The following is a 23,771-nucleotide window of genomic DNA, read 5'->3' as shown; positions in this document are numbered from 1 at the left end:
GCTCATTATTATATCGATACGGGCCTCATGTATACCCCCATATGTAAGCACGTTGGCATACAACATAAATTTGACCCCTACACTATACAATTTTCGGTGTTAGAAGTAACAAGACCTAATCCGCGGGGTGGCAATCTAGACAATAATACACTTAAAAATGAGGCCAAGTGGATTTATAGGCTTCAGGCCACGAAACCTCCTGGCCTTAATACTGCGATTTCATATAAACCTTTCCTGGAGTAATATGGGCATGAAATGTCTTCCTTTCCTTTTGAGAAAAAAATTTCCTATTCAATTCTTCCCGATCCTCCATTTCCCTTCCCCTTCTTTTCCCCCTTTTATTATTTTACTAGCTAAAGAAATTCTCATTGTGATCCTACTGCATTTTGCATTGGGAAATATTTTTGATGTTATATGTGCTTCCAAACACCATAGCATAGTCCCTTCCTTAGGGACTAGGCTTTTGGTGTTTGATTTATATTTTGTTATGATTGTTAAGTTTCTATATGTAATAGGACTCTTTATGTGCATTGTGGCCGTGATGTATCTCTTGGGGCTCACTGGTACTTGATATGCCCTTTGGCCCTCGGCCGATGCTCGGGCGCCAAGCCGGGAGTATATGGGGGGTGGTCAGTGACTTGGTCCGCCCCGCCTCCCTGAGCTCCTGCGTCCGCCCATCATGGGCGGATGTTTTGATGGGGTGATGGACAGATCGCGCTAAGCGTGGTGTGCCCCCGCCCGATCACTAGATGGCGCCCGCACCGGAGGTGACATATAGAGGCCGGTTATGGCCGCGTCACTTCCGGTGGGACCGGACTATTTAAAGACCGACGATGGCGCAGCAGAAACAGGTCACGACTACCTGTGGACACACAGACAGGCTCCTCTGCCTGAAGTAAGTATTCCTCTTCATATGTACTTCTGCTGCTTCGGGATCTTTACTATCTATGGTATATGCTCAAACCCTGGATACTTCTCTATTTACCTTTCTTAATGGGCTTTCTTTAATATCACACCGCATGTCTATCCACTTGACCTGCAACTACTGGGCCGTTCTCGGCCTATGTACACTTACCTGACATCTTGCATTATTTCACCCTAGTATATCGCTTCTATGAAGTCTATTTTCACTGGAACTTTACTGGGACGTTCTTATGTCATTGGCATGACACCGTTCCCTCTTCCTTTCTTTCTGGTTCTGTCACTTTGGGTTGTCCTTTTCACTAGCCTTGCAGATGGTGCACCCAGACTCTTCTTTGGGCTCTTCTCAACCACAGCACATTTTCTGACCACACCATTTAACTCACTTTCTAGGGAGATCGTTTGCTATGACCGGTTCTTTCACTGGCCATATCAACTTTAACCCCTCACCTTTCTAGGCACATACACGGTCATCTGAATGACCATTACCTTCTCTAATGAGCAATTACTTAATTTAGCTATTACATTTCTTTCTCCCCCTCCTTGCAGAGGCCGGGATATCTTTACTGACTAATATCAGGACCAGATACATCTGCCAATTGTTTCTGTCTCGGCCCGGTCCAGTATCGGCTGGCCTGTTTAGGCATTCTTTGCCTGGTATCCCCCAGAGATCCCGAGGATGGTCCAGTACCTCCTGGGCATACATGACCAACAATGCAATTTAGTTGAAAGTTTGTTTCCAACATCTATATGTTGGTAAGTGTCAATCGCTCTAATATGTCTATATGTTGATATGAATATGATCTAGCTTTTTGATATGTGCGCTATGTTCGCAAATTAATATTTTCCCTTTTCTGTCAATGTATAGAATTGTTATAAGAGGTGAAAAGCCATGTGGTCCCTGACGAAGCCATTGAATTGGCGAAACATGTAGGACCCCACTGACCCTGTATACCTCTCCAGTTCGCAAGATACGATATCTGTGATGTTGTATTGTATATGGATCAATTTTCATACTGTACCTGTTTTGTATATTTTTAATATCCTAATGAAATAAATACCTTTTAAATATAAGTGGTTTTTGATCTGTCTGTGCTAACATCATTCACCTTTAAAGTCCCACATTTTGGGTGGCTCACTGACTGCTTAGTAAGTTTAGTGAACAAGCCTCCATTTTTTGCAAAGATACCCATAGTGTGTCAAGTAAAAATGAGGTGAATATAGAGTGCCAGAGCAATATTAAAACACAATAGACAGCAGAAAAAAGTGAAGGATATTGAAAGAAAGAAAAGATTTCACTATCTTCAAGGTTTTTCTGAGGAAAACAAGCTTTTTTTGGTTAGGGGCATATAAGTTCACCAACGTGAGTTGTATATTGTTGACTGAGCATATCAAAATAATGTAGCGACCCATGGGATCAAGGATGGCTTGTTGCAGGTTAAATGTGACCGTGTCCTTCATAGCTATTAGAACCCCCTGTTTTTTCTTTGTAAAGTTGGCGGTGAACACATGTGGGAAGCGTTTATGGCTACAGGAATGTGGTGCAGTGGAAGAAAGGTGAGTTTCTTGGACGCAGATCACATCACTATTGTTGGACAAGGATGTTTTCCACAGCGAATTCCTTTGTTTACCGTGTGGTTGAGACCTCTGGCATTTAGAGATAGGATTGAGAATGCCATTGGGAAGTGTGGAGTGTGTATAAGAAACTGAAAAATCACGGTTTGAAGCTTGACTTGGCAGGTGGATCTTTACCTTTAGGTGGAACTTGAATCTGATGAAAGAAGGTTGGGCGGTAACTGTCAGTCGGTACCTGTATCTAAAGTGGAAAAGTTAGTAATGTAGAAACAAAATTAAGTCTACTTGAAACCATTGGCTTGGTGCCATTGAAAGTTTGCTGCAGAAGGTTAAGCAAAAGAACAAACAAACAAAAAAAAAAAACAAAACAGCTAGATTGGTAAAAGCTGTCAAATGTGTTGGATAGAGTCATTTACACGAGCCATAATGTGAACTGGGGGAGATAATGTAACTTGGTCATAGCGAGAAGTGTATTCATTTAGTTTTGGGGCCTTGCTTCCTTGGCGGTGGACGCTCACGGACAGGGTAGCTTGTGTCAGCTGCTTGGTTGTGATGATCATGGGATGGGTCGGGTATAATCCCCCAAGAGTGGAGTAGGTGCATCCCTTTGCTCATGGAGGAGATCAAATGTTGCACCCCATTGTGGGTAACTTTTAAGGTGGCAGGGTAGCGCCATTTGTAGACAATTTTGTGATTAGTCATAGCTTTCTTTATAGTTTTTAATTGCCTCCTTTGTTGGAGAGTAAATTGCGATAGATCTGCGAACAATTGCAATCCCTCATATGGAGACGGGAGAGATGGCAGCAATCTCGCTTTGGTAAGGAGTTGTTCTTTAACCGGAAAAAAGTGAATTTTCATGAGAACGTCTCTGGGAACTGTGTCCCCCAAATGTTTGGGTTTAGGGATCCTATGAATACAATCTATGGTCAGTTCCATGGAAGAAAGGCCTGGAATAATATTTGAAATCATATTGAGGGCATAATCTTGCAGGTTATGTGGCAGCACCGATTCAGGCACACTGCGGATTTTCACGTTGTTGCGGCGTAAAGATCCTCCAGGTCTGCTAATTTAGATTTAACCCATAGCATGTCATCTTTATGATCCTCGTATGCATCAATCAGATCATTCACTGTGTTTGTGCATTCCTCCATTCTGCCCTCCAAATAGGGAACTCTGTCACCCATATGCTGTATATCTTTAGAAAAGTTATGGATGAGGGAGGAAAAGTTAGTCATGAGGGAGGATGGGAGTGATAATAGCATTTCTTTTATGTTGGAATCCAGGACAGGCTGTCCTGTGGTGGGGAAGGCTGCTATGGATGATTGAAGTGGGATGTCTGTATACAGGGGTATGGCGCCATTGCTCGCCGCCACGGCCTGGTCATGAGGAGAATCCATCCTCATCCTTGCTTTGGCCGGGCTCCGGCTGTTCGGGTGGTAGATGGGGAATCCTCAAGGGGCGATGGTAATGTCCCCCCTCCCTTTCCTGAGGATCTGAGTCCTGAGTCTGGGAGGTCTTTGTATGGGGATGATGAAGAGCCATTACCTTGCTCGCTGGCGCAATCTTGGATCTTCTCATGCGGTGCTGGCCAGAGGAAGAAGGCAGTGAGCTTTTTCCACCAGTATTCCTCTTTGTGTTTGCAGGAGTGCATAGCTCTGTCCCTTGGCAGCACGGGAGTCAGGAGCTGGGTTTGTGTGCAGTGCAGTCTTGCTGTGTGGCTAAGATTCCCTGGTCCTCGGCTCAGTGCTCGGAACTAAGCGGCCATCTCCGAGCTCGCACAAACCACGCCCCAAAGGGCACTTTTTAAAATGCTTGATAATGCACAGGTGTGAATGGGGCAGGAGAAGGGCATAAGGCCAAACCTGCAGTTTCCTGAGAAGGAAGAATTTGTAAGAGCTGAATGACTCTTGATGCAAATCGGGAAGGTATGATTTCAAATCGGGATGGTTGCGACTGAATAGAATTCCCCTTTAATCATACCAGTGGTTCAGATTTGTTTTTTTTTTTTCTTTCTTCTTTTTTCTTTTTTGTGACTAAAGACACATGCATTGAACATGAATATTACTTTGCTCTAGCATAATTGTTGGAAGATTGATAGTTTATCTGTACATGTTCATTTGTAAGCTGTGGCCTTGAATGCAGTGCTATCCAGTGAGGTAAATTGCCGCATGCAGTGTTTTTTGTTGTAATGCCCACATGTACCATGCACAAATACCATAGCCTCTAAGATGTTTTATTTTTAGTCTGATTTCCTGTACACTTTGAACACTTGGGGTAATTTAGATTGAAGCAGCACTCCAGTAAGCCAATAGTGGTTAAACATGATGATAAAATGCTGCAAATAAATACATTAACTGGTTTTTGCTGTTTTTCAGGTTGCTCATGAAACAGATGTTAGAGCACAGATTCGTCTTCAACTCCGAGATGTCAATGGAGAACTTGTGGCTGTGCAACGGTCTATGGTGTGCACTCAGAAAGGGAAAAAAACTGAATTTAAAACATTGGAAGGAGTGATCACAAGAATGAAGTACGAATCTAGAAACACTGCTACATAAACCCAGTAGAAGAGGACTCTTTCCATTTGTGGTTTATATCACTGTGCTCCTTCTAGAGCTTGGTTCAAAACTTTTAAAAACACAAATTCACTCTCTGTCAAGGTTAGGGGTCAGGTTTGGAGACCAATATCTACACCAGTAGAGAGGCTGCCACTGACTAGCACAGGGGTCTGCAACCTTTAAGACATAAAGAGCCACTTGGACCCGTTTCCGAAGGGAAAAGAAAAAACTGGGAGCCGCAAAACCTACAAAAACCTACCGGGGGTCGAAAACAGGGACGTAATTAGAAATCACAGGGCCCCATAGCAAAATTTGCTATGCCCAATGATCATAACCCAATGCAGAGACCAGCGTATATGCCCCTTTCAATGCAGTGACCAGCATACATGCCCCTTTCAATGTAGTGACCAGCATACATGCCCCCTTACAATGTAGTGACCAGCGTACATGCCCCTTACAATGTAGTGACCAGCGTACTTGCCCCTTACAATGTAGTGACCAGCGTACATGCCCCTTTCAATGTAGTGACCAGCGTACATGCCCCCTTACAATGTAGTGACCAGCATACATGCCCCTTTCAATGAGGTGACCAGCATACATGCCCTCTTTCAATGCAGAGACCAGCGTGCGTGCGTTCCCCCTTCAAAGCAGTGTGTGGGCCCCCCCCCCGAGGCATCACTTCACTTGCCTCACACTGGTGCTTGGCGTGCTGCTGCTGCTGACGTCTTCGTCCTGCATGCGCGCCGCTGCCCTCCTCTCCGACAGCGGGCGGGAAGGTGACGTCGGGACGGTGCGTGACCAACGCACGCACCGCCCCCCCACGCGACGTCACAGCCAGGACAGTGCCACAGTGGGGAGTGTCGGGGGAGCGTCGGGGCGCACAGTGCGCCTCCTCCCCTCGCTATCATCCGCCCCGGAGCCGCGGCAAAGGTTCAAAAGAGCCGCATGCGGCTCCGGAGCCGCGAGTTGCAGACCTATGGACTAGCAGGATAGGTATATAAGCAAGTCACCCTAGCAGATGATGGGGGCTTACCAAAGAGGCCAGTTCTAAGAACAAACCGGTGTTCACCAGAGCTCCTGATGGTGGGGATGGGTTTTGTTGCATGTTTAGTATCAGGTCGCAGTTCTCAGGAGCCTGGGAGGTAAGCAAACCGGGGGCCAGTAGCAGATATAGCAGGTAGGGATCAAGAAAAAGCGTAGTCAGTAAACAAGGCAAAGGTTGGTAACAAGTATTTGCAGGTTGGGAACAAGCCAAAGTTCAGTACCAAAATGTATTCATATTTATTTTTTTAAGTTTATATTGTTAAAGTAACACTAAATCCAAGTCAAGAAAATCATGTCCAACACCTATAGTTGTAACTAGTGTCCCTTCTAAAAGCAGCATTAGAGAGCAAATCTATAAAAGTTAATTTTCGAAATGGCATAGCTGCAGCTTCCTTTGTGAGGGTGGCTATCGATCTGCATAGCCCACACTGTACAGTATGTGGGAACGTAGCCACCGACTGCTCCTGACGTACTACAGCTTTGCATTCTGATGTATCAAGCAGCAGTGCATAAAAGCCTCCAGTGTGACAGCTGATCATCAGCGTGCAAAAAACTGAAGGGAACACTTGCAGTTGATTGGGCAGGAAAAATACAGGAAGATTCTGGACAGGGTTGTATCTATCCTGGCCTGATATTAGATATCAGGCCCAGAATTTATGATACAACCCTGTCCAGGATCTTCCTGCTCTGGGACAAACCTCCGTCCCTCTGCTCTCTCGCTTGGGTCCTTCAGTCTCTAGATTTGTATCCACATGAGTGTCTAATGCCTAATGGTAACCTGCTTTTAGGCAATGCCCACATGCCCAGTTTCACTCCAGACCATCGCACCTTAACATTGTGGTATTGTGGGACAAACAGTATCAATCCTTGGATTGTCCCATGCATCTGATCTGCATGGCCAGACTTTCCCTGGTGTTGTGGATTTCCAAACCAGAACTTGAGTCAGAAAACCCCCTTTCCCCAAGATACACTGAAAGTTCTCATGACCGATACCAGAATTTGGGGCTGTGGAGGAATCCTGGTACCCTCTCGGTTCAGGACCTAGTAGTTGAAGGGAGCATGTCTTCCTATCATCCTGCAGTGCAATTTGGTTTTCCTTCCACATTGCACTCCTTAGTTGTGCGGTCACCCAACAGGAAGGTTGTACCGCTCAAAGGGAAGTGGACTTGGTCTTTTCTTGGGCAGAACTGTATGTTCCAGCCCAATCAGCTGTCCACATCCCAGGCTTAGAATATTGGCGGGCTGACTTTCTTCATTCAGTGTCTGGATCTGGGAGAGTGGGCTGTCCATCTGGAGGTGCTCCAAGCCCTTTGCCACAGGCAAGGGATGCTGGACGTGGATCTTCTAGGGTTGAAATTTAACATCAGTCTGGATCCATGGGCCTTCGCAGTGGATGCCCTTGAGATCCGTTTACCCTAATGTATACCATTCTGCCCCTCTAGCTTCTTCCTTGTCTGCATGATCAAGATAAGACATTCTGGTGGTTTACGTTGTACTGAACTGACTCTGTTTTCTAAGCTGCCTAAAGGCTTGCATCAAATCCGAGGCTAGTTGGAAGTGGGAGGGGTCATATAGGGGATGTCCCTTCAATTACATGAAGGTAGCTGCATATAGCCCATTTTTAAAGACTAAAGGTCATGTGTCTTATACTGTACTCCAAGAATCAGATTTTTGTGTAATAGCTTTTAAAAGCCATTTTTTTTTTTTTTTTTTATTGATGAAGTGGGTCATCTGCCTTTGACTTGTGTACTTTCTGTTAATACTGTGTTTACATATTTTGCCAGGCATGGAGAGAAAGTCAGCCTCAGTACGAAATGTGCAGAAATGGACAGAGAGATGATCAGTGCATTAGGAGTATCCACCGCAGTTCTGAACAATGTCATCTTCTGTCATCAGGAAGATTCCAACTGGCCTCTCAGTGAGGGGAGACAGCTGAAGATAAAGTTTGATGAGATCTTTTCAGCAACCAGGTAAACCTTTCTATCTGAAATTCATACAGAGTGTTGGTCATCTTGACAATTGCTATTTCAGACCACATGGATTACAGCGGAACTTCTCTCTCAATCAACATTGACTATTTTTATTCCTTATGCTGCTAGCATTAGTAAATAGATAGGAGAGTATACCATATTTGCTTGTTTTATTCATTTTTTTTTTTTACCGTTTCTTCAGTTGGTTTCCATGCCTAGGCAAATGATATCATACATCCCAGGAGTCTTCAGGATGGGAGGAGGGGCTTTCTCAGCTAAGCACACCCTCTCCTGCTTGCATCCCTGAGCTAAGGCAGGTGGATTCCAGGAAGTAAATGCTACATGAATCACTTGCCCTTACTCAAAATGGCCATGGCTAGAAATTATAGGGGGTGTTTTTCAAAGGGATTTCTCAACAAAATAAAGCATAGAGATATGGATAGATGAGGAAGTTTACTTTGAATAATAAAAATGAATTGTATAGCATTTTTGGTTTGTGGTTCTCAGACGAAATGTCGTTTCTCTTTAAGAGATTACTTATCCACCAAAACTGTTTGCTTTCTATGCTGACTGTTGGTTCTGACTGTGACAGCCATTTTAGTAGTTTTATGTTGACTGCCTTTCTTAAAGAGGAAGTTAGCTCTGCCCCTTGAGTGCTCCTTCTCAATGCAGCCAGTATAATAAAGCTTTCCATTACATTCTGCCTAGTTAGTGATCCCTTCAGATGTTTCTTACTGTTATTTGGTGTGTTTTTTTATTTTCTTCCTTCATGTCTGAATCCGGCGCCATCTTGTATATTGTCTTCCAAGGCAGCAGTGGTTTTGGCTTCCACCCTTTCTGTTCTCCCTGCCATAATCTCGCACATGCCCAGTGAGGTTTTAGCCAAGCCTGGTTTTCATTCCGGATCACAGTGGCAACCCTGTCAGATGAGCTCCTCACTCCTGTCCCTTGCTATGCACAGATTGTTACACCCCTAGTGATGTTGGAAGTCACATGGGGGTGTAAACAGAAAATTCTGAATGGGTCTGTACTCTCGCTGGATTGCAGAGCAATGCCGCAGAGAGGACATGACGGAGCCGTGGCATGTTACTGAAAGGACTAATGGCACGAAAAGCGTGCCGCGAACCTGGGTTATTCTGTGCATGCGCCAGTGACATCATAGAACTGAACAGCGATGGATTGCAGGAAAAGTAAGCAGATTAGAAGAGATCCAGAGACAGCGATTTATAGAGTATGTGCTGAATATTTAAATGGAGAAAATTGTATTGGGTGAGTTTACTTTCACTTTACCAATCAGGCTGTTTATAAAGGCTTTGGACTCCACATGGTTAAAACTTGCTCACCAGTGCAGTTGCATCCATGAGCCTTGGTACTGTGTGTTTTTTTTTGTTTTTTTTCTGGCGATTGGCTTTTTAGTAAAAGTGATCTAGATGGCTCTACAGCTGCCCAATTTGCTTTTTCTGTACATAGATAGCTGGTCTCAATACACAAGTATCTGGACTGGTGGCCTTTAGTACAAGATCTGTAGTCTGTATTCGGACTCTTGAACTGGAAGATTGCAAGACTAACCTGTAATGTGACTTGTGAGCACTGGCCTTTGTATTGTAGCAGTTTACAGACATGTACTGTGTCAGTTAGCTGTGGAGTGCTTTCTGAATTAGGAGGCCCAGGTGTGACCCTGTCTCTAAAGACTAGGTTTATCAGTAGGTCATGTAGGCTGAGCATGAGGATCTTGTTACTAGGACGTTGGGTGCTATTTACTAATCTTCCCTGAGAGTTGATGTCTTCCATTGGGTGAAGTGCCTCATTTTCCACGTTCTCTTCCCCACCATTTAGCATAGGGTAATCATCTTCCTGCAGCTGCTTCTGACCACAAGGGACCCTTGTATTTATCCTTTTTTTTGTCTTGGCTGCCCCCTACAATGATCTGATGACCTTTGGCTATGCAAACCCTTTGCTGCTATCAGAAGCTTGTATTTAAGGCTTTGATCTTGTACCCTGAACCCCATCACCCCTGCTGCACAGTGCCATGTTTTTCTTTTTCTCTGCTGACACTTCCTCCCTCCTGCAGTTTCCACCCACACCTCTTTAAGTCTAAGCCCCATATGCAGCTGAGAACAAAGGTTATGTGATCACTTAAAAAAATAAAAAAGGTATTTAAAATGTATGTATGTGTATACAATGGGGGAAAATATTTATGTGTATACAGTGGGGAAAATATTTGATCCCCTGCAGATTTTGTAAGTTTGCCCACTTACATAGAAATTAAGGGCGGCACAGTGGTGTAGTGGTTAGCACATTCACCTATCAGCAAGAGGGTCGCTGGTTCGAATCCCAACCACGACACTACCTGCCTGGAGTTTGCATGTTCTCCCTGTGCCTGTGTGGGTTTCCTCCGGGTACTCCGGTTTCCTCCCACACTCCAAAGACATGCTGGTAGGTTAATTGGATCCTGTATTAAAAAAAAAAAAAATTGGCCCTACTATGTATGTATGTGAGTTAGGGACCTTAGATTGTAAGCTCCTTGAGGGCAGGGACTGATGTGAATGTGCAATGTATATGTAAAGCGCTGCGTAAATTGACAGCACTATATAAGTACCTGAAATAATAATAATAATGGTCTATATTTCTTATCATAGGTGTTTTTTTAATGATGGAGACAGAATATCAACCAAAAATCCAGAAAAAAAACAAACAAATGCTATAAATTAACCACTTAAGCCCCGGAGGATTTTCCTGCTCAAAGACCAGGGCCTATTTTTATTTTTTTGCGCTATAAACAAAAAAAGAGCGTCAATTTTGAAAAAATAACAATATTTTTCAAATTTTTTTTATATGAAATTCCCCCCCAAAAAATTAAAAAATAGAAATTTTTAAACATTTTAGGCCAATTTGTTTTCTGCTACATATTTTTGATAAACAAAATCACAATAAGCGTATTTTGATTGGTTTGCGCAAAAGTTATTGCGTTTACTAACTAAGGGAAAGATTTATGTCATTTTTATTGTTTTTTTTTTTTTTTAACTAGTAATGGCGGCGATCTGCAATTTTCTTTTTTTTTGCGGGACTGCGACATTTCCGAGGACAGATCGAACCCCTGACTAACATTTTTGACACTTTTGGGGGTACCATTGACATTACTACAGTAATCAGTGCTATACATATGCACTGTTATTGTAAAAATGACACTGGCAGGGAAGGGGTTAACTTTATTAGTGATCAAGGGGTTAAGTGTGTCCCTAGGGGCGTGATTCTAACTGTAAAGGGGCGTGGCTTGTGATGTAACCACAGAGACATGTGATCCTATATAGCAGGATCGTATGATCTCTGCAGTTACACCAGGGAGAATGATAGGCGGCTTTGTTTACATCAGCCGCCTGCCTTTCTCCCTCTCTAGCGGGAAATTGCGAGTGACCGGCGGACATCGGAGCCGCCGGTCACTCACGCGGGGACGCCCGTGAACGAGCGGTGGCGGGAGCGCGGCCCCGGCGGCGCGCGATCGCCCCCTGCATGCTTTTGAGCGAGTGACGTAGTACTACGTCGCTTTGCCCAGGAGGCGCTGACTGCCGCAGTAAATATACTGTGGGTGGTTGGCAAGCGGTTAAGTTGCAGTTCAGTGAGTAAAATAAGTATTTGATCTGCAAGCAAAACATTACTTAGTACTTGGTGGAGAAACTCTTGTTGACAAGCACAGAAGTAAATCGTTTCTTGTAGTTGATAGCCAGGTTTGTACACATCTCAGTAGGGATTTTGGTCCACTCTTCTTTACAGATTTTCTCTAAATCCTTAGCTGTCTCTTGGCAACTCAAAGTTTCAGCTACCTCCACACATTTTCTATAGGATTAAGGTCTGGAGACTGATTAGGCCACTCCATGACCTTACTGTGCTTCTTAAGCCACTCCTTTGTTGCCTTGGCTGTATGTTTTGTGTCATTGTCATGCTGAAAGACCCATCCACGACCTTTCTTCAGTGTTCTGGCTGAGGGAAGAAGGTTCTCATCCAAGCTTTTACAATACATGGCCCCGTCCATTGACCCCTAAATGCGGCAAAGTCGGTATGTACCCTTAGCAGAGAAACAGCCTCAAAGCATCATGTTTACACCTCCGTGCTTGACTGTAGGGTGTTCTTAGAGTCATAGTCAGCATTTATCTTCCTCCAAACACGGCAAGTCAAGTTATTGCCAAAGAGCTCAATTTTGTTCTCATCTGACCACAGCACTTTCTCTTAATCCTTCCCTGATTCATTTAGATGTTGATTGGCATGACTGTACATGTTCCTTCTTGAGGAGAGAAATCCTCAAGATCTTGTTCCAGAGACCATTAGCTTTCCACTCTTTAAGACCTTTGTGCAGGGTGTCTCTAATGGCTTGTGGCTTACCCTGTGCGCTTACCTCTGATCCTGTAGGATCTGAATTTGGTTCTCTTGGCACTACAGAAAATTCCTTTTGACCCTATCAGGGATCTTCCCCTTTCCACTCTCACTCACAAGATCCCATTAGTTAGGGGAGTGCTGAGCTGGCCATTAGGAGAGTGTTGAGCTTGCGATCCTAGCTTGCAAAAGATACTTTCTCTTACGTCCTCCGACAGTCGCCGCCCCTCATAAAGTTCACCAATGGGTATTGACTTCCGCTCCGCAGGAGTAGCTAGGCATAAGACTTGTTAGAAACAAAAGCTTTTAGTATAGACACACCCATGGGGGCTGTCCCACTGGTCAATACCCCCCTGCAGTAAGCCATCCCAACTCACTTTGTCTCTGCCTAGCGTTAGGAGTAGATAGGCTTCCCTGTGCTGGGGCTACAGTCTCAGCCTTCTAATCTTTTCTTATGATTTTTATTTGCAAAATGTCAGTTTTTTCTTTGCTTTACTAGCTGTTTATTTTGTCAGCTTTAGTTTTAGTCGGATCTTCGGATGAAGATGGATTTTGCAGAGCTGGGAATGGGACTGGCCGCCCTGGCTCTCCAGGGCAAGAGGGTCAGAGGGATCCCCAGCCCGCCATCGAGCGTTCAGCTATGGTTCGCCCTGGCGCTATGAACAACCCATCCCTGTTCGCAGCAGGGATGCAGCCTGTGAGGTGGCTACTTCACTGGACGCATATGCGGCTGTATGCTGCAGTGTCCTGCGTTTGGGCTGACGGCATTCCCTGTCATCTGAGGATAGAGGCTTTCAGTTTCATAGAGGCACCCCACGCCATCCGGTACAGGTAAGTACTTTCTGTGTGGGGCCTCTGTCTGGGGTGGCAGTCCTGTCTCTGATGTGGGTACTGCGTTGCCTTTTTATGCGGTTGCGTCTCCCACCCCTCAGGTCTACACTGCTTTGGGACATCCCATTGGTGAAGACTTTATGAGGGGCGGCGACTGTCGGAGGACATAAGAGAAAACAGAATTTTTGTAAAATCTTACCTCAAAATTCCTTTCTCTGAGTCCTCCGACAGTTGCCGCCCCCGCCCCTCTTTTGGGGTTTTTTCTTGTACACTTACTGCTATGCTACCAAACTGAGTTGGGATGGCTTACTGCAGGGGGGGTATTGACCAGTGGGACAGCCCACATGGGTGTGTCTATGCTAAAAGCTTTTGTTTCTAACAAGTCTTATGCCTAGCTACTCCTGCTGAGCGGAAGTCAATACCCATTGGTCAAGACTTTATAAGGGGCGGCGACTGTCGGAGGACTCAGAGAAAGGAATTTTACGGTAAGATTTTACAAAAATTCAGTTTTTCTGGTATTAAACAAGGCCAAGGTTGTGTTGAGACTCAGAACTTCCTTTCTTAGGTGGTTTTGATCTTTTACCTCAAAAAGGAAATGATTCTTCTATCCCTCTGTCTGACTGGAGCGCCTCAAAGGGAGGTTTTCCTCCCATTTCCTGGATGTAGTTCATGCTATTCTAGTCTACTTCACAGACCCTGCTTCCATTAAAATGCCTGACACATTTTTTGCCATTCCTAATGGTCCCCGTAATGAGAAAATGTTCTTCTTTCAGGTTTCCCTTCTTCATTCCTCGGGTGGCTGTTTGAGCTAAAGGCAGTCCTCAAGTTTTTTTTTTTTTTTTTTTTTTTTTTTTTTACTCTGCGCCTGTTTTGTTGTTGTTGCCCATCTCTTCGTTTTACTGCTTTTTACCGTTCCAACAGCGTGAATTCCTGTGTCCCTCAAATTCCATCAGGGATGCTGAGAGTATGAGGCATTATACTGGGCTGGTCACATTCATTCTTATTTGCTAATGTCCAAATCCTCTTGTAGGTAGCCATGTTACCCACCAGTATCTGAATTCTTGTGTCCCTCAGTGAACTCCAAGAAATAGCATTTTTTTTGTCAATTTCTTTTTATTGCTTTATGGTTTTATGCAATACCAAACAAAAAAAGAAAGAAACTTGCCACGCAGGGTGGAATATACAAAAAACTCAAATTCCCCCCCCCAACTTCCATTGCCAATTCACCACCCTACAGGCAATTCCACCATTCCAGGATGTAAGTCCCCCTTAGAGAACTGAAAAAAATCAAAGCTATAATACAATAAAACACAAATACAGTATATGCAGCCTCTAGGAGGATGATGTAATTGAGCAAAAAGCCAGGCACCTTCTATGTCAGCTTCAATCTAATCCTCACCCAAGTATCCAATATTCAGACTACCTTAATGCACAGAGTCAGGGCTCTCCAGCCAGATCTTCCATACCTTTTATAAAAGTTCTTTGGGCAGCCTATGCTCAAGTATGTGGCTTTTTAGAACTGGGTCACCTTTATTCACAAGTCCTTTCCATTAAGATAGAGAGGGTGTCATTGCCTTTTTTCAATAGTGGATAAGCGCCTTGCGAGCATAGAATAAAAGCAGACTGAGTAAGGTGCGCTGGGCCCCTAGATGGTGCCAGGTTCTCCACTAGACCAAGCAGGCAGGTGGACACGGTCATAGGCACCGACACAGAGTTGATCTCCACAACACAGCGCACAACAGCTGTCCAGAACTCCTGAGCTTCTGGGCAGTGCCAACACTGCTGAGGTCCCTGGGTAAATTTTGGATAGTTTTGCAGGAATATAGTATATCCTATGCAGGAATTTAAATTGAAATAACCGATCCCTTGCAGATACTAAATGGGCAAATGGGAAACTCCACAAATCATCCCAATCCTCTCCTCCTAAGTCCAGAACCTCCATCACCCATTGTTCTACACCTGGCTACCAAGGGAGGAGAAACAGGGAAGAACTCCTTATATAATTCTGACAAAGGTTTTTTCATGGCTTCATCCAGTATGACGTTCTCCAAGGTGAAGGGCTTGATTTCCACCCCGGTGCAGCCAAACTGGGAGATGAATATGCGTGTCTCAATTGAAGGTATCGGAAGAGATACTGGTTGGGCATGCTAAATCTTTGTTTCAGATCGGCAAATTTAGATAGTTTGCCACCCCTGGTGATAATAACCAAAGGTCTTGGACGACGCCCATATAACAGGATCAGGTATGGAGAGAAAACAGGGATTCAACCACGGCGGTGAGGCCAGTGACAGGGAGCCACATGCAGGTGCCAGCAATTCCTGAGCATTATCCCAGGCCTTAATAGTAGCTCGTATTGTCCCACTAAAAGGAAATTTGGCCCCAGGACCACAATACACCAGGAGACGAAGGCTCTTATATGAACCCAGCACCACTGCCTCCAACACCGTGGTGGAATCCCCATCATCTCCAAGGAACCATCTGCATTCAAAAACTCCCTGGCCAGCCAGAAAATATTTGTACAAATCCACCAGTGCAAGGCCCTTTTGACCACAGGGCTCTTGAAGAAACCCGAGACCTATCCTGGGAGGTGAGTCTCCCCATATGAACAAACCAAATAGGCCATGCACCCGATGGACAAAGAAACGTGGGACCCATATAGGAGAACTGCGGAGAAAATATAGAAAAACCGGGAGGATCTACATTTGTAAGAGATTTGTTTGTCCAAAAGCTGTCAAAGGGAGATTCTTCCCTACCTCTGCCGCCTTCTCCTCCACATCAATGCCTGATGCCTGACCTCACAAATGGGCTTCTGGAAGAATGGTCAAACAGTCCCATAGACACACTCCTAAACCTTGTGGACAGCCTTTCCAAAACAGTTGAAGCTGTTATAGCTGCAAAGGGTGGGCCAACTCAATATTGAACTCTACAGACTAAGACTTGGATGCCATTAAAGTTCATGTGTGTGTAAAGGGAGGCGTCCCAATACTTTTGGTAATCTAGTGTGTATGGTGGGGGGGGGGGGGGGGAGGGAGAGGGGAAGAGGGAGAGATTATTTGTATTACTGTAGCCTCTTGAAAACTACTTCCAGTTCGGGCCAATTGTGACATTTCTCTCATACATGTAAAATCAGCATTTTTTTTTTCTAGAAAAGTACTTCACCCCCAAACATTATATATATATATATATATATATATATATATATATATATATATATATATATATATATATATATATATATATATATATATATATAATATACAGTATCTCACAAAAGTGGGTACACCCCTCACATTTTTGTAAATATGTTATATCTTTTCATGTGACAACACTAAAGAAATTACACTTGGCTACAATGTAAAGTAGTGAGTGTACAGGGAGTGCAGAATTATTAGGCAAATGAGTATTTTTGAGGATTAATTTTATTATTGAACAACAACCATGTTCTCAATGAACCCAAAAAACTCATTAATATCAAAGCTGACTATTTTTTGAAAGTAGTTTTTAGTTTGTTTTTAGTTTTAGCTATTTTAGGGGGATATCTGTGTGTGCAGGTGACTATTACTGTGCATAATTATTAGGCAACTTAACAAAAATCAAATATACTGTACAGTATACCCATTTCAATTATTTATTTTTACCAGTGAAACCAATATAACATCTCAACATTCACAAATATACATTTCTGACATTCAAAAACAAAACAAAAACAAATCAGTGACCAATATAGCCACCTTTCTTTGCAAGGACACTCAAAAGCCTGCCATCCATGGATTCTGTCAGTGTTTTGATCTGTTCACCATCAACATTGCGTGCAGCAGCAACCACAGCCTCCCAGACACTGTTCAGAGAGGTGTACTGTTTTCCCTCCTTGTAAATCTCACTTTTGATGATGGACCACAGGTTCTCAATGGGGTTCAGATCAGGTGAACAAGGAGGCCATGTCATTAGCTTTTCTTCTTTTATACCCTTTCTTGCCAGCCATGCTGTGGAGTACTTGGACGCGTGTGATGGAACATTGTCCTGCATGAAAATCATGTTTTTCTTGAAGGATGCAGACTTCTTCCTGTACCACTGCTTGAAGAAGGTGTCTTCCAGAAACTGGCAGTAGGACTGGGAGTTGAGCTTGACTCCATCCTCAACCCGAAAAGGCCCCACAAGCTCATCTTTGATGATACCAGCCCAAACCAGTACTCCACCTCCACCTTGCTGGCGTCTGAGTCGGACTGGAGCTCTCTGCCCTTTACCAATCCAGCCACGGGCCCATCCATCTGGCCCATCAAGACTCACTCTCATTTCATCAGTCCATAAAACCTTTGAAAAATCAGTCTTGAGATATTTCTTGGCCCAGTCTTGACGTTTCAGCTTGTGTGTCTTGTTCAGTGGTGGTCGTCTTTTAGCCTTTCTTACCTTGGCCATGTCTCTGAGTATTGCACACCTTGTGCTTTTGGGCACTCCAGTGATGTTGCAGCTCTGAAATATGGCCAAACTGGTGGCAAGTGGCATCTTGGCAGCTGCACGCTTGACTTTTCTCAGTTCATGGGCTGTTATTTTGCGCCTTGGTTTTTCCACACGCTTCTTGCGACCCTGTTGACTATTTTGAATGAAATGCTTGATTGTTCGATGATCACGCTTCAGAAGCTTTGCAATTTTAAGAGTGCTGCATCCCTCTGCAAGATATCTCACTATTTTTGACTTTTCTGAGCCTGTCAAGTCCTTCTTTTGACCCATTTTGCCCAAGGAAAGGAAGTTGCCTAATAATTATGCACACCTGATATAGGGTGTTGATGTCAGACCACACCCCTTCTCATTACAGAGATGCACATCACCTAATATGCTTAATTGGTAGTAGGCTTTCGAGCCTATACAGCTTGGAGTAAGACAACATGCATAAAGAGGATGATGTGGTCAAATACTTATTTGCCTAATAATTCTGCACTCCCTGTATAGCTTGTATAACAGTATAAATTTGCTGTCTCCTTAAAATAACTCAACACACAGTCATTAATGAAGTGAAAGTGGATAGTAATGTGCTTCAATAGTAAACCAACAATATTAATGTGTAAAACAATCAAATCTTGTAGGTGCAAAAATAGTGCACAAAATTGGAGGACTTCAGAATCATGTGTAAACAAAATACAGTTTATCAATTAAAGTCCATAATCAAACATGTGCAAATAATATGTTCAGTGGTGAGTCCACATTTAGATGGTGACTGTGTTCAAATTCCAACGTAGTGAATGGCCTCTTACTATGTGTTAGACAAAACAGAGCCTCCAAATAAACTTGACAATGTGATAATAAAATAACGCCCAGTGATAAAGATGGACTCTTACCAGAGATGATGGAGGTAAAAACTTCAAGCAAAGTAGGCAGATGATCCCATGTTAGCAGGACTGAAGAGGTGGAGCACTCTCCTTGAGGAACCCCCAGATCACATCCACCCACAGCATCCAGAAAAAAACTTGGTGCGGCTCAAGATGAAATGGCCCAAAGATGCATTCCCAAAAGAAAGAAAGGGACTAATTGTGCATTATCCTTTAAAACCAAATTTAAGAAAGGCAAATACACTTACAGCAATCCAAGTTAAAAAGATGCAACAAGCTGAAGAACGTCACGGCCGTCTGCAGAGCGGTATCATGACAAAATTACAGCGCGACCAGCTCCTTCCGACGTGTTTCCACACAAGGAGTGGTCTACTGGGACTGGAGCATAAAGGCGCGCTGTCAACCTCCATGTTTAAATAGCTGCATGTAATGTGCAAATCTGGTCCAGCTGCGGCATTCCGGAAGTCTGATGACATCACTTCCGGTTTCATGAACCGGATGTACTCATTCCACTTCCGGTTTAGCGATCCAGGATATCAACACTGACTTTAACCCAGGAAGGGAAACGTCAGCAAATTGTTGAACACCCCTAGTGTCTGCAAGATGTTAAATATGCAAACCTCTAGGGTGCAAAAATGTTCAGCCACACTTGCCACATCAAGAATATCCCGGTGTAAAAAAAGGGGGGCAAACTTCAATTATGAATATGCTTATTATCAAAAGAATTGCCAAATATATAAATTTAAGGGGCTGAATGTGGCTTCCTGTACCATGAACCGAAAGTGCTCATACTCCTCCATGAACCGGAAGTGCTTACACTACTTCCTGTGCCATGAACAGGAAGTGCTCACACTACTTCCTGTGCCATGAACAGGAAGTGCTAACACTACTTCCGGTTTAGCGATCAAAGCTGTCAGCAGGAAAAAAAGACATGAGCAGGATATTAAGAAACCTCAAATGCCCGCAAGATATTGAATAAAAAAGCATTTATGGCTGGAAATACCCAGTCACATCAGTCCCATTATAGCGATCTGGTGCAAAGGGGATATATATACGTATGTGGAACAAATGTCACACAAATTAAAATTTTATATGTAGATAGCCAGACCGGAAGTGGACATATTGTATCAGGCATGTATACATTTAATGTCTAAACCGCTGACAACAAAAGTGAGTACACCTCTAGGTTAAAATTTCCACATTGGGCCCAAAATGTCAATATTTTGTGTGGCCACCCTTATTTTCCAGCACTGCCTTAACCTTATTAGGCATAGAGTTAACCAGAGCTTCACAGGTTGCCACTGGAGTCCTCTTTCACTCCTGCATGACAACATCATGGAGCTGGTGGAAGTTTGAGACCTAAAGCTCCTCCACCTTCTGTTTGCGGATGCCCCACAGATGCTCAATAGGGTTTAGGTCTGGAGATGTGCTTAGCCAGTCCATCACCTTTACCCTCAACTTCTTTAGCAAGGCAGTGGTCATCTTGGTGGTGTGTTTTGGGTCATTATCATGTTGGAATACTGCTCTGCGGCCCAATCTCCGAAGGGAGGGGATCATGCTCTGCCTTAGTATGTCACAGTACATGTTGGCCTTCACGGTTCTCTCAATGAACTATAGCTAACCAGGTGCCGACAGCACTCATGCAGCCCCAGACCATGACACTCCCACCACCATGCTTGACTGTAGGCAAGACACCCTTGTCTTTCTATTCCTCACCTGGTTGCCGCCACACGCTTGACACCATCTGAACCAAATAAGTTTATCTTGGTCTCATCAGACCACAGGACATGGTTCCATTAATGCATGTCCTTAGTCTGCTTGTCTTCAGAAAACTATTTGTGGACTTTCTTGTGCATCATCTTTAGAAGAGGCTTGATTCTGGGACAACATCCATGCAGACCAATTTGATGCAGCATTTGTGCGGCGTTTGGTCCGAGCACTGACAAGCTGACCCCCCTCCACCCCTTCAACCTCTGCAGCAATGCTGGCAGCGCTCTTACGTCTATTTTGCAAACACAACCTCTGGATATGACGCTAAGCATGCGCACTGAACTTTTTTGGTCAACCATGGCGAGGCCTGTTCCGAGTGGAACCTGTGCTGTTAAACCGCTGTATGGTCTTGGCCACCGTGCTGCAGCTCAGTTTCAGGGTCTTGGCAATCTTCCTAAAGCCTAGGCAATCTTTATGTAAAGCAACAATTCTTTTTTTCAGATCCTCAGAGAGTTCTTTGACATGAGGTGCCATGTTGAACTTCCAGTGACCAGTGTGAGAGAGTGAGAGCGATAACACCAAATTTAACACACCTGCTCCCCATTCACACCTGAGACCTTGTAACACTAACGAGTCACAAGACACCGGGGAGGGAAAATGGCTAATTGGGCCCAGTTTGGACATTTTCACTTAGTGGTATATTCACTTTTGTTGCCAGCGGTTTAAACATTAATGGCTGTGTGTTAAGTTATTCTGAGGGGACAGCAAATGTACACTGCACACTCACTAAGCTGTTATTAAGCTGTACACTCACTACTTTACATTGTAGCAAAGTGTAATTTCTTCAGTGTTGTCACATGAAAAGATATAATATTTACAAAAATATGAGGGGTGTACTAACTTTTGTGAGATACTGTATATTTTTTTTATCCAAAAGTCTTGGAGAATAAAATGGTGGTTGTTGCAATTTTTATATCGCGTGATATCTGTGTAGCAGTTTATCAAACTCACATTTTCAGGAAAAAATACATTTAAATGAATTTTAGTGTACACACACAGTTTTCTAATAAAACGTAAAAGCTGATGTTACGCTGAATAAATAAATACCTAATCTGTCACGCTTTAAAATTGCTTGTGACCCTGGAACCACGCCAAACTACAGTACCTAAAAATCTCTGTAGAGGACGCTTTAAATCCTTTACAAGTTATCAGTTTAGAGTTATACAGGAGGTCTGGCATTAGAATTATTGCTCTTTCTTGTATGCTTGCATGATACCTCACATTTGTGGTGGGATCACCATTTACATATGCATACAGGACCTATGAGCGAGTTTGTTTTTTTTTTTTTTTGATCACCCTTATGGGCAGTGACAGGTACACTTTACAGAGATATCTGGGTTCTATTAGACCCCAGATCTCTCCTTTGCCCTCCAAAGCATCTGATCAAACTGAGATCAGTTGGATCAGATGCTTTCACAAGGGGGTAATGGCTTCTTTACAACAAACCGAAAACATGAGTGACAAAATCCTAGTTTCTTCTGTTTTCTGACACCACAGAGGGAAAGGAACAATGTCAGTTCCTTTCACTCTGTCTTGCGCATTAAATGCAGCTGGTTGCATCGGTAAAGGGATCCCCCATGGGACGAGAGAGCCTTGTAAAGGCAGTGGTGAAAGGGGGGCCTGTAAAAGGGATCCCACAGCTGTATAACCATACATTATACTTTTACTTTGTAGGAAATCGCTGGTGATACCGTGATCATTGCTGCGGTGATGACCGAGATATCACCCTTCCTGTCAAAGGATGTATGGGTACATCCTAAGGACAGTAAGCGGTTAATTTTTGATGATGTATGCTTCAAAACACTTGTGTGACACAGTAAAGTGAAGATAAGATATTTTGGAGCGAAAGAACAGCAAAAATTGGGTTTTCCACGTTTGATCTACTTGTTGTCCCTTTTGTGGGAATAGTTATGACCAGCAGCGTTTTCGAGAATAGGCTACCTCCAATCTGAGCTCCTGAGTTTTTGCTTGCTTGCCCAGTGCAGGCCAACCTCTTATGGGTTTAAAAAATGGTAGTGACTATCCCTGGGATTCTTGAATCATACCTAACCCATTCCACTCTAGCTAGCATCAGTTTGCTAGCGTTCTTAGGCGATGGACCTCTACTTTCTAAGGAAAGAAAGTTTTCTTCCTATTTATTTTTTCCTCTATCACTGATAATTGTTTTGCCAGGATAATTCTGCCATCAAGATTTCTGCCTGCACCATGGCAGCCGCTTACTTTGCCTGTGCAGCTTTGCACTGAGTGCCTATTAGGACTGTGCGCTTCCTTTTTCTTTTAATAAGCAAGCTTCCAACAGCTCTCGGGCCACTATCAGTTTTTGGCACAACACAGCAATCTAGATATTTACCTGGGTGATCAACAGGCCATAGTGCTGGCAGATCAAATGGCTTCACTAGCTCAGACTCAGACCAGAGCTCAAAGGGGATGGTAGTTTATATTCATAGGGCCCTAATACTCTGGACTGTTAACCCCAGTCTTACTCCCTGCCCTCGTCTGGACACTTTGCTGGCCCTTTGGCTATGCAGTCTTCCTCCTTTTTAGCTAGAGAGAAATTTACTGTCACAGTCTGATTTCATGGGCAGAATTTCAGACCTTATAGAGGCAATTGATACTAGGGGGTCGCAAGTGTGCCTTTTCAGCCTCCCCTCAAGAGCCAGTCTTTGACTTTGCCTATGAGGCAGACATACTATCCAAGGAAGTGGTATATGAGCATGATCTCCCCTCAGCTTCTGAGGAATCGAATCAAGATGAGATTCCTTCAGGTGAAATTTCATTCAAACTTAAGGATACCACTGCTACCCTTATTAATGCTCTGTGCATCTGCTTATTAATAGAGCAGTCTCAGTCTGCTCACTCCATAGGGCCCAGTGTGGGGATCCCTTAAATTGACTAAACCTGCTAACACTTTCCCAGTCCACTTGCTTGTGAAACATGTTTTTTACAGGGATTCTCCTCACCCGGAGAGGATTTTTATTTCTCCAAAAGCTTTACACAACAATATCTTGAGTAAAATTTCCAATGAAAATGGACAGTTCCTGTAGTAGACACTGCCATATCTTGCCTTACCAAGACACTCACAGCCGCTTTAGTGGGTAATACTGTGTTCATGGACCAAGTGGGCATGAGAATAAGGGTCCTCGTTAATTTCCTATTCTCCTTTGCAGGCCCTACCATAAACTTGTGGTTGCTTCCATGGCAGTGTGTCAAACCATTGCTGTCCAGGCAAAGGGCATAGCCCAAGATCTTAGCTCCATCCTAACAGACATTTCAGTCCTGAGTCAACTAGATTATCCAACAGTTGCCTTATGCTACTGCATGAACAGCTTGCTTGTCTACTTGCGCAGGATCTTTGGCTTAAAGCACATGTGTTAAACACAAGGCCTGCAGGCTGAATCTGACCCTCCAGGCCA

The 23,771-nt window shown here is 43.8% G+C and overlaps 1 protein-coding gene across 1 annotated transcript in view; it reads left to right on the top strand.

Moving 5' to 3' along the window:
* RAD50 (RAD50 double strand break repair protein) overlaps positions 1–23,771 on the top strand; it is a 549,855-nt gene that overhangs the window by 126,407 nt on the left and 399,677 nt on the right. Inside the window, exons 4-5 of the mRNA XM_082256750.1 lie at positions 4,872–5,023; positions 7,880–8,065. Of these exons, the coding sequence (XP_082112876.1) occupies positions 4,872–5,023; positions 7,880–8,065 (338 nt within the window). The remainder of the gene's footprint in view (positions 1–4,871; positions 5,024–7,879; positions 8,066–23,771) is intronic.

The sequence above is a fragment of the Pelophylax lessonae genome (assembly GCF_965119305.1).
Source record: "Pelophylax lessonae genome assembly, chromosome: 4".
Lineage (NCBI taxonomy): Eukaryota > Metazoa > Chordata > Amphibia > Anura > Ranidae > Pelophylax > Pelophylax lessonae.
The sequence above is the reverse complement of the archived record's forward strand: the minus strand, read 5'-3'. Positions and strand labels throughout refer to the sequence as shown.